The sequence below is a fragment of the Schistocerca gregaria genome, chromosome 2, assembly GCF_023897955.1.
Source record: "Schistocerca gregaria isolate iqSchGreg1 chromosome 2, iqSchGreg1.2, whole genome shotgun sequence".
Taxonomy (NCBI): Eukaryota; Metazoa; Arthropoda; class Insecta; order Orthoptera; family Acrididae; genus Schistocerca; species Schistocerca gregaria.
Genome location: NC_064921.1, coordinates 657849224 through 657865640, shown reverse-complemented (window position 1 = coordinate 657865640; position 16417 = coordinate 657849224). Strand labels below are relative to the sequence as shown.

General features: G+C 42.4%; 1 protein-coding gene across 1 annotated transcript in view; it reads left to right on the top strand.

The window, feature by feature from the left end:
- LOC126334702 (macrophage mannose receptor 1-like) overlaps positions 1-13411 on the top strand; it is a 71542-nt gene extending 58131 nt beyond the window's left edge. Inside the window, exons 5-6 of the mRNA XM_049997207.1 lie at positions 958-1350; positions 13072-13411. Of these exons, the coding sequence (XP_049853164.1) occupies positions 958-1350; positions 13072-13238 (560 nt within the window). The 3' untranslated portion in view covers positions 13239-13411. The remainder of the gene's footprint in view (positions 1-957; positions 1351-13071) is intronic.
- The last annotated feature ends 3006 nt before the right edge of the window (positions 13412-16417 follow it).

The following is a 16417-nucleotide window of genomic DNA, read 5'->3' as shown; positions in this document are numbered from 1 at the left end:
TTTGGTCTTGGTACGTTAATCTTATTCTCACATGTCTCTGATACTTGACAAAGTGTCTAATCATTTATCTTCATGGCTATGTACGGGAATATGATAATCGTATTAGGGGATGACTGAAATTTGACTATATACTGGTGCAGACTAATGCAGATTGACTAATCGGAGGTCTGTACACTCGTTATAATATCTCGAGCCTTCAGGTATCACTGCGCGAGTATGATCCGCGAGGAGAAAAGGTTCTACGTTAGGAGCAATCTCATTGGCTGCGTTACATATTAATACGCGGATCGGCGGAAGCAGAATTTGGTCCGTCTCTAAGACAGCACCATCTCGTAGTGCGGAGACGGACGAGCGCTGCGCCTGAGCTGTTGTGCTTAGCGGGGCGCGCTCTATTGGGAAAGTTGTGTACGCGCTGACAACGCGGAAATATGTACACAACAAATTATTTATTTTCAAAAGTATTGAGACTATTTATGCTCTACTGTACTTTCTTCTTTGTCTATCATAAAATGAAGACTTCCACAACTGTATGATTTAGTTGCTGGTTCGTCTTCCGTTATGTAATGCCATGGTCCATGGAAAACTTTTGTGCACGCGGCTTTGTACGAAACAGACCACGACCAGTCAGTTGAGAAGTTTCTTTTGTCTTGTTCCGCTGGCCGCGGTGGTCTCGCGGTTCTAGGCGCGCAGTCTGGAACCGTGCGACTGCTACGGTCGCAGGTTCGAATCCTGCCTCGGGCATGGATGTGTGTGATGTCCTTAGGTTAGTTATGTTTAAGTAGTTCTGAGTTCTAGGGGACTAATGACCACAGCAGTTGAGTCCCATAGTGCTCAGAGCCCTTTGAACCATTTTTTTTGTCTTGTTCCGCTGTAATACCTGCCGCAGGACTCCGAGCGTGACGTAAGTATATAGTTAACCAAATCCCGTTTCTTATTGACCCACTTATTCTGCACCAGGTCACCCAGTGTCGTACCTGCCTTGGATGCCTAATGAACCTAGCAACGGAAATGGCGATGGCGAGGACTGCGTGGACGTCCGCAATGACGGACTGCTGAACGACGGTAAATGCGGCGGTGTGGAGCCATTCCTCTGCGAGCGCCGTCTTACGGTGGGCGTACCCAATTCCTACACATGGTCCGAGGAAGCAGGGCGCTTCTACAAGGTCCACGAGGAGAAAAAAGTGTATGCGGCGGCCGCCCAAGTTTGCCGTTCCGAGAACGCGACGCTGGCTGTACCTGACACTTGGAGCCGAGGTCTGACTGTGTTGCGTCTCTTGGAGCCGACCTACAATGGCTACTTCTTGGGCTTCAAGGATGAGGCTGTTGAAGGCGACTTCGTTACTGAAACAGGTTGGTAACGATTCTTTGTTTTTTTTTTGTATTTCTCCTGACTACTCCGCAAAACATAACATTCACAATGGGCGTAATACTGTCGGATCAGAGTAAATACTACATAAATAATGCACTAGTTATTTCTTGCACTCGAAAACTTTAGACATTGCACTGAGAAGTAGAAAACTCACTACTACCTTTGTTCTTGGGTCTCGAGAATGAAATATTAGGATTATCTTCTGTGGTTGTCCTCAAACTGCATGATTAACAACCAGCTGCAATTAGTAGCAAGAATACGAAACCAGTCAGAACATTTATGACTACCGATCCGCTATCGATATAAACCTGTCTAGGAGATAGCAGCGTCACGTGGAAAGGTGTTACTGCCAGTCAGAAACACGCACGGTACACATAGTATCAATGAGAGTGCTGTAGAATCTGAATTTGACGGAAGGCAGACTGTGATGGTCCGGAACCTGCACCACTCATCGGGTGTTCGAGGAGGGCTGTGGCGAGTGTTTTCAACACGTGGCGAAACCAATGTGAAACCACGTCCAGAAATCGTCCAGTTTTGCAGCCACCCCTCATTACAGATGTTGGACGTCGTAGACTGAACAAACTCCATTCCTTCCGAACTGACTATGCACATGTAGATGACATGTGGCTCATATTCAAAGATATAGTAGCAACAGCAATTGAGAAATTCATACCTCATAAACTGGTAAGAGATGGAACTGACCCCCCCCCCCCCCCCCATGGTACACAAAACAGGTCCGAATGCTGTTGCAGAGGCAACGGAAAAAGCAAGCGAAGATCAGAGGAACGCGAAATCCAGAAGATTGGCTAAAATTTACAGACGCGCGAAATTTGGCACGGACTTCAATGCGAGATGCCTTTAATAGGTTCCACAACGAAACATTGTCTCGAAATCTGGTAGAAAATCAGAAGAAATTCTGGACGTATGTAAAGTACACAAGCGGCAAGACGCAGTCAATACCTTCGCTGCGCAGTGCCGATGGCATTGTTACCGACGACTGTGCCGCTAAAGCGGAGTTATTGAACGCAGTTTTCCGAAAGACGAATGGAATATTCCAGAATTTGAAACACGAACAGCTGTTAGCATGAGTTTCTTAGAAGTAGATACCTTAGGGGTTGCGAAGCAACTCAAATCGCTTGATACGGGCAAGCCATCAGGTCCACATTGTATACCGATTAGCTTCCTTTCAGATTACGCTGATACAATAGCTCCCTACGCAGCACTCATATACAACCGCTCGCTCACCGATAGATCTGTACCTACAGATTGGAAAATTGCGCAGATCGCACCAGTAAGAATGGTAGTAGGAGTAATCCATCGAACTACAGACATATATCATTGATGTCGGTTTGCAGTAGGGTTTTGGAGCATATACTGTATTCAAACATTATGAATCACCTCGAAGAGAACGATCTATTGATACGTAATCAGCATGGTTTCAGAAAACATTGCTCTTGTGCAACGCAGCTAGCTCTTTATTCGCACGTAGTAATGGCCGCTATCGACAGGGGATCTCAAGTTGATTCCGTATTTCTAGATTTCCGGAAAGCTTTTGACACCGTTCCTTACAAGCGACTTCTGTGGGCCTATGGGGTATCGTCACAGTTCTGCGACTGGATTCGTGATTTCCTGTCAGGAAGGTCACAGTTCGTAGTAATAGACGGCAAATCATCGAGTAAAACTGTAGTGATATCGGGTGTTCCCCCTGGGAAGCGTCCTGGGACCTCTGCTGTTCCTGATCTACATAAATAACCAGGGTGACAATCTGAGCAGTTCTCTTAGGATGTTCGCAGATGATGCTGTAATTTACCGTCTAGTAAGGTCGTCCGAAGACCAGTATCAGTTGCAAAGTGACTTAGAAAGGATTGCTGTATGGTGTGGCAGGTGGCAGTTGACGCTAAATAACGAAAAGTGTGAGGTGATCCACATGAGTTCGAAAAGAAATCCGTTGGAATTCGATTACTCGATAAATAGTACAATTCTCAAGGCTGTCAATTCAACTAAGTACCTGGGTGTTAAAATTACGAACAACTTCAGTTGGAGAGACCACATAGATAATTTTGTGGGGAAGGCGAGCCAAAGGTTGCGTTTCATTGGCAGGACACTTAGAAGATGCAACAAGTCCACTAAAGAGACAGCTTACACTACACTCGTTCGTCAGCTGTTAGAATATTAATGCGCGGTGTGGGATCCTTACCACGTGCGATTGACGGAGGACATCGAAAGGGTGAAAAAAGGGAAGCTCGTTTTGTATTATCACGTAATAAGGGAGAGAGTGTGGCAGATATGATACGCGAGCGGGGATGGAAGTCATTAAAGCAAAGACGTTTTTCGTCGCAGCAGGATCTATTTACGAAATTTCAGTCACCAACTTGCTCTTCCGAATGTGAAAGTGTTTTGTTGAGCTCAACCTACATAGGTAGGAATGATCATCAAAGTAAAATAAGAGAAATCAGAGCTCGAACAGAAAGGTTTAGGTGTTCTTTTTTCCCACGCGCTGTGCGGGAGTGGAATGGTAGAGAGATAGTATGATTGTGGTTCGATGAACCCTCTGCCAAGAACTTAAATGTGAATTTGCAGAGTAATCATGTAGATGTAAATGTAGATGTAGCAGCGAGACGTGGAAAGGTGCACATAGTATCAGTGAGAGTGCTGTAGAATCGGGAAGGCGCGTGATCTGAATTTGACGGAAGGCAGACTGCGATGGTCCGGAAACTGCACCACTAATCGGGTGTTCAAGGAGTGCTGTTGTGAGTGTTTTCAACACGTGGCGAAACCAATGTGAAATCACGTCCAGACGTCGTCGAGTCTTGCAGCCACCCCTCATTTCAGATGTTGGACGTCGTAGGCTGAACGAACTGGTAAAATCCCGGAGGAGGTTCGAGTCCTCCCTCGAGCATGGGTGTGTGTGTTTGTCATTAGGATAATTTAGGTTAAGTAGTGTGTAAGCTTAGGGACTGATGACCTTAGCAGTTAAGTCCCATAAGATTTCACACACATTTGAACATTTGAAACTGGTAAAACGGGACAGGCGGTGAACCTTGGTGAAACTATCATCAGATTTTTCATACTGAGCGGAGTACAAGTGTAAGGCCCGAGGCAGGATTCGAACCTGCGATCGTAGCGGTCGCGCAGTTCCAGACTATAGCGCCTAGAACCGCAAAGCCACCACTGCCGGCGTGGATTAAGGACAGAAAAGTTCCACCATGGTATAATAATGGGATTCGGAAAATACTGAGGAATCACAGGCTGTTCCACTCTTGGTTCAAAAGAGAACGCGCAGAATACGACAAGAAAAAGTTAGTAGAAATTCGTGTGTTTGTGAACAGATCTATGCGCAAAGCATACCTCTACTATCACCGTCATACTATAGCAAACGACGTGACAGAAAACCCGAGAAAATTCTGGTCCTTTGCAAAATCGTTAAGTGTGACTGTGACTGGTTGATTAGTCTGGTGTGGCAGTTGAAATAGCAAAACGAAAACCAAAGTTTTAAATTTCATATTCAGTCAATAGTTCATGCGGAAGAATCGTACAAACATACCGTCGTTCGACCATCGAACAGACTCAGCCATGGACGACATTGTAATAAGCGTTCCTGGCGTAGAGAAACAACTGTAGGAGCTGAAAACAAATAAGTAACCAGATACGGATGAAATCCCAAATCAATTTTCAAAGAGTACACTACGGCATTGACTCTTTACTTAGCTTGCATTTATCGCGAATCTCTCGCCCAGCGCAATGTCCCTAACGACTAGAAAAGGAAGCAGATGACTCTTGTGTATAAGAAGAGCAAAAGAATTGAGCCGCAAAATTACAGACCAACATCTCTAACATCAGTTTGCTGCAGAATAGTAGGACATATTTTCAATTCGAATAGAATAAATTTAGTGAGACAGAGAAGTTTATGAGGATGAATGAGCATGGTTTTACAAAGCCGAAACTCAGCTTGCTCTTTTCTCACATGATATACTGCGAACTGTCGTTGAAATGCAACAGACAGATTCCATATTTCTAGATTTTTGGAAATCGTTTGACTCGGTGCCCCATTGCAGGCTGTTAAAGAAGGCACGAGCTTATGGAGTAGCTTCGCAGATAAGTAAGAGGCTCAAAGATTTCTTAAATAATAGAACCAAGTACGTTGGTCTCGATGGTGAGTGTTCATCACAGACAAGGGTATCGTGAGGAGTGTCCTAGAGAAGTGCTACACGGACCGCTGTTACTCTCTACATACATAAATAATGTGGAGGACAGCGTGGGCAGCAATCTGTTGCTGTTTGCTGATAATGCTGTGTCGCAGTTTCTCGTTGGTGTGATGCGTGACAGCTAACCCTAAATCTAAAAGAAAGTAAGTCAATGCGGGTGAGTAGGAAAAAGAAACCCGTAATTTTCGGATACGGCATTATTAGTGTCTTGCTTGATGCAGTCACTTCGTTGCAATATCTCGGCGTAACGTTGCAAAGCGATATGGAATGGAACGAGCATGTAAGGATTGTGGTAGACAAGTCGAATGGTCGACTTCGTTCTGCAGGAAGAATTTTGGGAAGGAGTGGTTTATCTGTAAAGGAGAGCGCACGTAGGACGCCAGTGCGAGCCTATCTTAAGTACTGATCAAGTGTTTGGGATGCGTACTAAGTTGTATGAAAGGAAGACTTCGAAGCAGCTCAGACATGGTCTGATATATTTGTTACTGGTAAGTTCTAACATCAAGCAAGTGTTACGGTTAGGCTTCGTGAACTCAAATGGGAATCCCTAGAGAAAAGGAGATATTCTTTTTGAGGGATTCTGCTGAGAAGATTTAGAGAAACGACATTCGAAGCTGACAGCAGAACGATTCTGCTGTCTCCAACATACACTGCACATAACGACCAAGAAGGTAAGATACGAGTATTTAGAGCTCACTCGAAGGCATAGTCTGCCCCTATAGTTGAGTGGTCGGCTTGACGGTTTGCCCGGGTTCGGTTCCAGGCTTGGTCAGAGACTGGATGTTGTGCTGTCTTCGTCATCATTTCATCCCCATTCGTCGCGCAGGTCGCCCAATGTGGCGTTGAATGTAACAAGACCTGCACCAAGGCGGCCGGACCTGCCCCGCAATATGCCTCCTGCCCAATGACGCCAAACGCTCATTTCCATTTCATCAGAAGGTATAGAGACTTTTTCCCTCGTTTTATATGCTAGTGGAACAGGAAAGGAAATGACTGGTACTGGTACGGTGTGCCGTCCGCTACGAACAGTAGGGTGGTTTGCGCAGTATCGATTTAAGAGTAGATGTAGATGTTTCAAAAGTGTGAGCGCATAAATGTGTATCCACAAATAACTCAACACAGATTCTTTCAGATGTTGAAGCTTGGATTAAAGATGAAAAAAGTGACCCTTTTTCGATTCCTTTATATCTTGGACAGTGGATTATCATGTTTTTGTTTCTCTCTTACAATTACATTTTTCCACATGCAACAGTAGCCGGTCACTGCGTCAAATACACTTCAGAGACTGTTATTTTAGCAGTTTATTATGGAAATTATTAGTCAGTACACCGTGGAGCACGTCAGCAAAGGAGATTATGGCAAGGGGCCATGGAGTTATTCGTTTCTGACCGGAATTTTCCTGATTTTCAAGTGTCTTTGTAGTTGTTTTTCTATGTATTTCAATCTCTAATATTATTTTATGTGTTTATATAGCTTCTTAGCTACGTTTTTGTTGTGTATCAACTTGTCTTAGTGCGCATACTTGGTTTATCTTTACTTTTTGTATTACTATATTATGTATGAAATGATAATTAAATCGACACCCAGCTGCAAACAGGCGTTGATATACATCATTTGGGACATGTTGAAAACGTATGCCCCTACCGGGGCTCGAACCCGGGATCTCCTCCTTACAGGGCAGACACTCTATCCATCTCTTTTTTTTTTTATTTATTTCATTTTGTTCGCTTTTGTTCGTTGCATCTGCTCGGGGCGGACGTCGTAAGACATCCGTTTAAGTTCGTTATTGATCGATTAACTCAGTTTTTTATTACAGAGGGCCACTAACCCTCTGATCGAAAAAACTGGCATGGCGCGAAATTCGATCGGTGAACCTTCGGGTTACGAACCCGAGCGCTTACCGCTGCGCCACGACGCTGCAAATCTGAGCCACCGAGTGCACAGAGGATAGTGCGCCTGCAGGGACTTTTCTCTTGCACGCTCCCCGTGAGACCCACTTTCTCAGCATGTCCATACCACTACATTCGTAGTGCTCCTAATAGATGTTTGCCCATCACACTCATTAGTCGTGGCAGATTAATCTACCAAGTCCCGTACCAGTTGGGCATAGCGTGTGCGTTCGCACAAAAAGGTCAGTGGCCGGGTAGCCATATTTTAACTATATATATTATGTATATCAAAGCCTGTTTGTAGCTAGGGCGTCGATTTAATATTCATACTGTATTATTTCGATTTTCTCTATTATCAAGCTGCCACTTAGTGTTATCGTTACGTTCGGTCTGGGTGCAAGTCTATACATCCTATCTCTTGAGTATTCTTCTTGTATTATCACTGAAATAGTGTCAATTGTTCTGACTAGGTCTGCCCATTGGTCTGGATTCATGAGAGAGCTGTACAAGTTGTCGTGTATCATACTTTGTCGTCTGGCATTTGTATGCGCAGTGCTGTGTACTCCTACATCATCGGGGAGCCAGTTTCCGTACAAGCAGGTTCGAAGTTCAGGCGGTTTTTCATCCGATCTAAGTGCGTCGGATGTTTTCCATGTGCGGTTAAGAAATGTATCATTCTACGGCTTCTGGTGGCTTGTTTTATTCCTTATCTTTTCCTTGTGTTCGGATCGAAATCCTACACTATCCGGCGCTTTTCGTATATGTCACACCTTTGCTATATATTCAACCGCCCTATTTTAAGAAATGGTTTATCGATGATACTTTCTTCTGCGAGCGCTCTTATTTTGTTTCTGAATCGCATCACCGTTCAATATGGCGATGTTGAATGGAAAGGCGCCAAAAACTACGCACAGGACTAAAGAGAGATAGTTACAATGGCTCCTCATAGCTGCAGAAGCACACCTCTATGCCTGCACCTCACCGCAGTCATGATTGTCGCCAGCGGCAATTCCTGCGTCAATTTTCTTACCGCAAAGCATATAAAGGAATCAGAAGTTGCATAGAGGTATATTCTTGTGGTGTGTTAGTGGAAGTATGTAACCTGCAGTTGCCAGTTTCTGTAGCATTTTTTCAGCGTGGTCTTCTACTGTTGGTATGTGGGTCTCGAAGGAAAGACCTTTGTTGATCGCAATTCTCTGGAATCGTGTCAAAAGTTTTAGCTTTAAGTAACGTGTGAAGTGTTTTGTCCGGGACGGTCGTCAGTTTAATTTGTATTGAAGTACGTCACTGGCTTTCTTCATAAGTTGTACTTCGAAGTTGGCCAACACTTCCGCCAGCAGGTGGTCGGCATATGTCAGGATTCCGTCACCGCTGTCAATGCTCCCCACGAGATGTACTGGAGGTGCCGTTGCTAGACCCCAGAAGATGGGCTTGAGATGTGGGTGTGCCCTTGTAATTCTTTTGACCCCATTCCGTTTCTCTTCTGGCCACTCAACAGTGTCGTCCCTACAGTAATCCCGGGGGCTGTGGTACAGTGTGGCCGCTATCAGCAGCTCCCTAAGAAGCGCAAATTTCTGAAGCCGTCATGGGTTGTCCAATGCTGCTGCAATGTTTGTCGTTATAAGTTACATATTTCATTTACATTTACATGACTACTCTGCAATTCACATTTAAGTGCTTGGCAGAGGGTTCATCGAACCACAATCATACTATCTCTCTACCATTCCACTCCCTAACAGAGCGCGGGAAATACGAACGCCTAAACATTTCTGTTCGAGCTCTGATTTCTCGTATTTTATTTTGATGATCATTCCTACCTATGTAGGTTGGGCTCAACAAAATATTTTCGCATGCGGAAAAGAAAGTTGGTGACTGAAATTTCGTAAAAAGATCTCGCCGCGACGAAAAGCGTCTGTGCTGTAATGACTTCCATCACAATTCGCGTATCATATCTGCCACACTCTCTCCCCTATTACGTGATAATACAAAAAGAGCTCCCATTTTTTGCACCCTTGCGATGTCCTCCGTCAATCCCACCTGGTAAGGATGCCACACCGCGCAGCAATATTCTAACAGCTGACGAACGAGTCTAGTGTAAGCTGTCTCTTTAGTGGACTTGTTGCATCTTCTAAGTGTCCTGCCAATGAAACGCAACATTTGGCTCGACTTCCCCACAATATTATCTATGTGGTCTTTCCAACTGAAGTTATTCATAGTTTTAACACCCAGGTACTTAGTTGAATTGACAGCCTTGAGAATTGTACTATTTATCGAGTAACCGAATTCCAACGGATTACTTTTGGAACTCATGTGGATCACCTCAATGATCATTGTTTTCCATTAGGCGGAGTTTTATCTGTTGCGCCATCAATGGATTTGTTTTTCTTCCTAAACTGATTCTGATGCGGGCTAAGCCCTATTAGCTCACGGATGACTATGGTCGGTCGTAAATAAAGGGTTCCCTGACTTTCTGAAGGGTATTCAGTAAGAAAATTCGCCGGTATGATTTTGGGTCGTCTGGTTCTTAATCCGTGACTTTATTGTATTTGCTGCAGGAATTCGACGTGGTTGCCATCGGTATCTCTTTAGTCTTGGTATAGCTTGCGCGACCTCCTCTCACGTAAATGCGCAAGTGACTGTTTCAATTCACTAGTCAAGCTATAGTGTACTGGTCTTAGGTTGAAATGTATCTGATGGTCTATTTATTCATCGTCATCAGGTGTTTTTGCAGTAAATATTCTATAGTGCATCTCCACTTGTTTATATATATATATATATTTCTCTGTCTTCATCCAGTCTGCCTTCTTATTCTCTGGAATTGTTTGCTCTTTGGTAGTATTTTTCAGCTTTTCTTGTTTTTCTTAGGTTTGAGTGTTCGTGTGACCATGGGATTTTTTAGAGTTGTGATTTATTGTTCGTGGTATTGCTGTCTTTTGTGCTGGCTGTATCATTTCGGTCAGTTTACGGATTGTGTAGTCCACGTTTTCTGTTACGTTTTGCAGACGATAATTTGATACGATTTCTCGCTATCTCGGTCTGTGGAGTACGAGTCTCTTGTTGCATACATCATCTACTATGTTGCCTGTCTGTGATTTTATTGTGACCCCATTGTGGTCACTTAGTGTGCAAACTTTGTAAGATGTCTAAATCTCCTATTCGTGTCAGGGCTTCATTATTTACGACAGAGATATCTATTACTTCGCCGTCAAGCGTTCCCTTGAAAAGTTAGTGGCTGTCCGTCCCTCCCTGTTCAGAGTATGTAGATTCTTCAGGGTATGTAGATTCTGTTCAGGTAGTGTACCGTTTACTATTTTTCCTCTATCGTCGGTTGTGTTGAGAGAGCCATTACACCGTTTTTTGCATTAATGTATGCACACACTAAAAGCTTCTGTGCCTCGCAGATTGTGCAAACTTTCCTAATGTAATGTGCCCGCGTTTCTACATATAATGCTATGACTCAAATGTAAGTCCCCATAAAGTTCCATTGTTACTATTTGATTTTGTTACTATTTGCTTGGTACCGTGTTGCCTCATTTTACTTACTACAAAGTTTTTAGACCATACCTATTACGGCAGTCACTTGGTTTTGGTCACCGCTGACGGATATTGTTCTTGGAGGAAGCCATGTGAGTCGAACATCTCTGGAGTAAGCCTACGTTTCTTGGAGAGAAATTACGTCCACACTTGAGTTCCCCCGCTACTTTCGTTAATTCTACGCTTATTAGCCTACTTCTTAAGACTTTTATAAAGTGCACTTTTTCATCACTGTCATTTTCTAAAGACATCGCAGTGAGGCGTTGTCTTGGTATGGCTGAAATGAACTTTCAAGTGCGCTTAGAAGATCTTCATACACTTTGTCGAGTTCTGTTTCCTCCGAGCGACCCTTATATGTGTTCCCCATTAGGGCACATAGTTCTGTGATGTAGATATATTGCTCATAATAACATTCTGCTGGATCAGTTGTGAGGCAACAAATTTTATCACCTTGTGGATGTGTTAATCGCTAGCTTCTAAACAGTCGGGAATCCGTCCTTGTTTTCTATTTTGTATAGTTTCTGGTCTTCTTTTCATTTTCCATGGTCTATAGTGGACCCTGTTAGGGTTAGCTGCTATGTTTGTGGACCCGTAGTTTGTTTTGCATTACGAGGCTAGATGTTGCTGTGTTGGGGTCATCAGATTCCCATTCTGGAGTAACCAGAATTCTTGAGGGGGTAGATTCCTCATCTGTCTTAGTGACAACTCTTGACATCCATTTGTCAGGTGTGATCCAATGTCTGCATTTTGCAGAGTCGTATTTCGAGTCATACCCTGTTTTAGGTGGTAGTGTGTTAGACACACTTAATCGCAACACATTGTTTCTCTCTTGGAAAATCGCCACATGCTGAATTTATACCCTCTACATCTTAAGACACACATTCAAATTTTTATTTTGTCTATACTGGAACAAAGCCGAATTAATTCTCGTAAAAGACTTTCGTTGCAACTTCGTGTAACAACTATGTCCTTGCTTAGAATACAGCCAAAGATGGACACGTGAGGATGTACTTCAGGTTGAAGTGTATCGTTTACCTTAAATATGTATGTAATTTCGACGAACATCGAAATTGTCTTGCGGCGCCGTTGCTTTTACCTTTTAAATTCGACCGTGGCCGTAATATTGTTTCTTACTTGCTCCAGTGTTTTCTGTTTCGTAAATACGCTTAAGGTAACAACTACGTCATTACATAGTGACGGATTTAAGATTTTACTATCCGTGGAAGTACGAGGCAAATATAAACTCATCTATGAACACATATATATATTCCTAATGTTTGTAGCGGATGCATTTGTACCTACGCATACAAACTTTCCCAAAAGTACTTGGTCACAATACTTCACAGGTTCTATACCATCACTTACCACCTACAATGAAATCTGGTGCCATGTTGGCAAGGAAACTGCTGTTACACATAAATCGATTTAGGGGTATGAACTGAGATAGAATAATAAAAAAAGCTTCAGTGACTTAAGCTAACTTTGGTAATGGGATAACTTCTTCTATATGTTCTTTTCGTATCGGAGAAAATTAGCTTTACGACCACTTTCAAGCATAATCACGGCTGCGAGTTCATATTTTTACGTTCCAAGTCTCCTTAATCACACTTTTGATCATTTCCAGCCACTACCATAGTACATGCATTGTTGACACTAGACTGCCACTATTGCAGATATCATTATGAAGAGTGTCAGTTGTAAGAGCACCAGTGAAGAGCTCGCATTATTGCCACAGAACATCGTAGCGCATACAAGTCAAAACGGAGTTAACTACAACTAAAAAAATGTTTTCTATTCTTACGTTACGTCAAAACGGAGTTAACTACAACTACAAATAAGTTTTCTATTCTTACGTTACATATTACATCCCCCTTGGTTGTTACCCCGTGTTTAATTTAATAATGCGTTAAGAATTGTTTGTGCTGTGAGAAGGCACGTATCCTGTCATATCTCTAGAGGCCCATTCTCTTTTCCTCTCTCTCTTTCTCTTTCTCGTTTCATTCAGAAGATGTTCATGAGGCACTTAGATGTATGTAGTTTCTACTGAGAGTGATGTAGTGTTTACTTTTTACAGGCAGGCACATAAAAGACATGGAATTCCACCCGTGGGGAGTTAACCAGCCGGACAACAACGACCAAGGGAGGCCCGAGAACTGCCTGTCTCTGCAAGGTATAGGCGCATTAAATGACGTGCGCTGTGATTCGGAACTGCCCTTCATCTGCGAGATAGTGCCCATATGACGAACTCAGGTTCCCAGAACACAGGTCTGAGGGCGAAAGCGCCGCTCTCCCTCCATACAACGAATAAAGGAAAGTTACTCGGAAGGCACGGACCTAATCTCAGATATAACTAAACGGGTTGGTACACAGAGGTACTCGTGTATGTGACATTTGAATAAAGATTTCACTGTAAACAGCAGTAGTTATCATTTTCCTCTTAACCTAGTGTTTCTGACCTTTATTTATTCCATCTGACAAGATGTTGGTCCCCAGTGTTTTCCATTGAATGAGCAATGGAACCTCGTTATTAATTCCTGTTTGCTTTCTTCTTTTTTAACAAATTCGTAGAATAAATGGAATTGTAAACTGTCAGATGCAACCTACGTTCTATTATCCAGACTTTTCTGACTCATATCAGCTATAATATATATAAAAGTCTCTATTTACCACAAACAATGGCTACTAAATAAATTCACTTTCAGCTTCCTTTTCATTATTAAGTTTCCTTCTTATAAAACTTGCATGTCACCACCGATGTTATGTTAAGCATATTTCTGTCAATGATGTTAATATTTACTAGGTGGAGATACGTAAATTATCATAGCCTTCTCTTAATCGTGTCTGAAGATCTACTAATCGCATCTCATAAAATTACTCTCTCTTTTTTGCCGGACTATATCCAAACCGATTGTTCGTTGCTGTTTAACAGTTGTGTTGTGTGCCAATTAAAAGTGCTTGAGCGTTAGATGAAATACTTACTTAGACATTTAGAGAAGCCATTTAAGAGTCACACTTGTCGCTGTTCAGCAGTGCCGATTGTAGTTGAGTTAATGTGACGAGTCCTCGACGCTTTCTCTTATCTTTTTTTTTTTTCATAATGAAAAAGTGCGGCGTGCTACCAAACTATTAATTCCTGAGAGTGTATTTATTGTTCCTATAAAGGCATGTGTTGCAGTACTCATTTCCATTATTTAGTTATTTCAGTCGATTTTAATTATTTTGGTGAGCTGAGTTTACCATAAGGGAATCTGAAAATTTATTTATGCACTACATCGATTTTTGATAATGTCTAAAAAGTGACAAAAAGGAAAATATTTACCTGAAAAACATAAATTCTTTATAGGGGAAGTCTACAAATCTTAACTCGTAGCCGGCAACGGCACTTAACATTGACAAAAGATATGGTAACCGTTTCTTGGAACCATCGATGTATATAATTAAAAACAAATCAGAAGACGCTTGTGGGAAGACATTCACTTCTCCAATCCTTATTACTCAATTTCTATACAACCAGTTCTCGGCACCTAAGATAAAGGATTTCACCAGTCAAGAAAGTCTTTTGGATATTATCCTGCTCAGTTCGAATTTTTCCAGTCCAGCTCGACTACAGGATAGCAGTTCCACCAGGTAACAGCGGCGAAAAGTATTATCCTCAACTACAGAAGGCTGTGACAGATTCGAGAACAACGACTTTCTCCGAGAGTAGGAAGAACGAACATTTAAGGTGGACAACAGCAGGTTACAAGGTGACTTCAAAGAAGAGGCAAGCAAGGAACTGTAATTAGAATACGACCAATTACACAACCTTCCTAACAACCAGGAAAACCACAGTCTATAACACAAAGAAACAATACAACAAGGACAATACCGATTGACTCGAATAGACTTCAAGAGACCTTTACCGAGCTATCAAATCGCAGGTATCTCCCCATTCAGCACAGACACTTCAGCTCCAGGGACCCGATATCTTTAGTTGCTGTGAAATTTTCGTACGAAGTGCTTTCCGGTGTTCCCTGAAATTGCACAAAATCTGTAAAACTTCAATTCTAATAGGAATAATAACTTCCAATTCGGCATTAAACAACGTGTATAACCTATCTTCATAAATACTGGAGTAATCATGTTAAAAGAATGAAATATTTAGTTACTTTGTTATTCACTCAATTTTTCTCAGCTTCTACTTCTACGCTGTTTATGATTTAGGTAACAGTAACTGTTATTCCTTCTTTACATCAAAGTTTTTGTTTCTGACTTTGACCAGAAAAGTTTCAGATCACCAGTGGGACCCCAGTACTATACCGCTCTCCAATCTCCCGCTTCCTCAGCACCCCACTCTACTGCTAGAAAGCGGAACAGAAGAGGGGACAACAATTGTGGCGCGTGCTCTGTTGCCAATGCCACAGCTGAGGCCTGCGCGTTATAAGCTATAGCTAGCGATTCCGTAAATGACCGCATTAACAGGCTACTCCAGTACAACAAACGATTCGATAAAAAATATAGATTTTTGAAGCGAACCGTTGTTTTTCACTAGAGAAGTCTAAATGTAACAATCACATAACCAAAGAATACAAAAAAACCATCTCAGTGCTGCCAGAAGGAAATGTCACAATACAAACATGGCTGAAAAACGTAGTATAGTGGACAACGTTAGTTTCCACGATTCTGTCAGTCCAAAGTAAAGAACAGGTAGGGTGGAAATTATCAGTCTCCTGGTCACTTGTACATATATATGTATATTTTCTCCTTCCGTGTATTATCTATAGTATTTCAGCCTCGATAAGTAGCGGAATGTGCGATAAAGTGGCTAGGTCGGAAAAAATGACAATTCAACTTTTTTGTCTTGGGCGGTGCTACTGCATGCCGAGAAGTGGACAGATTAGTTCTAACATACACATCATTGTCGTGAGTGAGTCTGACAGGTAAGCTTGCTCTCCGTATCTTTTAGTAAAAGCTCTGCTGATTTTCAGTTGGTTGATGGAAGGTAAGTCACGTGCCACAGAGTATTTTATATTCTGGTCATCCACATGGGTTGAAAGGCTTTGTGTTAAGAAGAATTCCGCAGACAGCTGGTAAAATTTTAGTTTTATTGATACAGAAGATTTCGCGGCCTCAAGCTGCATCATCAGGTGCTCCAATGTTAAAAGATCGCAGGTGTACCAATCGCACCTCGTCATTAATTCAGTCAATATTATCTATTTTATACTGACGAACAAAGGCTGACGAAGACATGGTACATTAATTTCGTAAGAGATGCTCGTGGGTGGATCATGGAGTTCAGACCCTTGTTTTAAAATTAGCCTGCATCGGAGAAACTTCACGAAGAACCTGGTGATGTGGAGCACAGAAACGGCCCGCACAAGAGATTAAGACTGATCCCATCCTTCGTTCGCCAATATAAGATAGGCAATATTCACTGAATA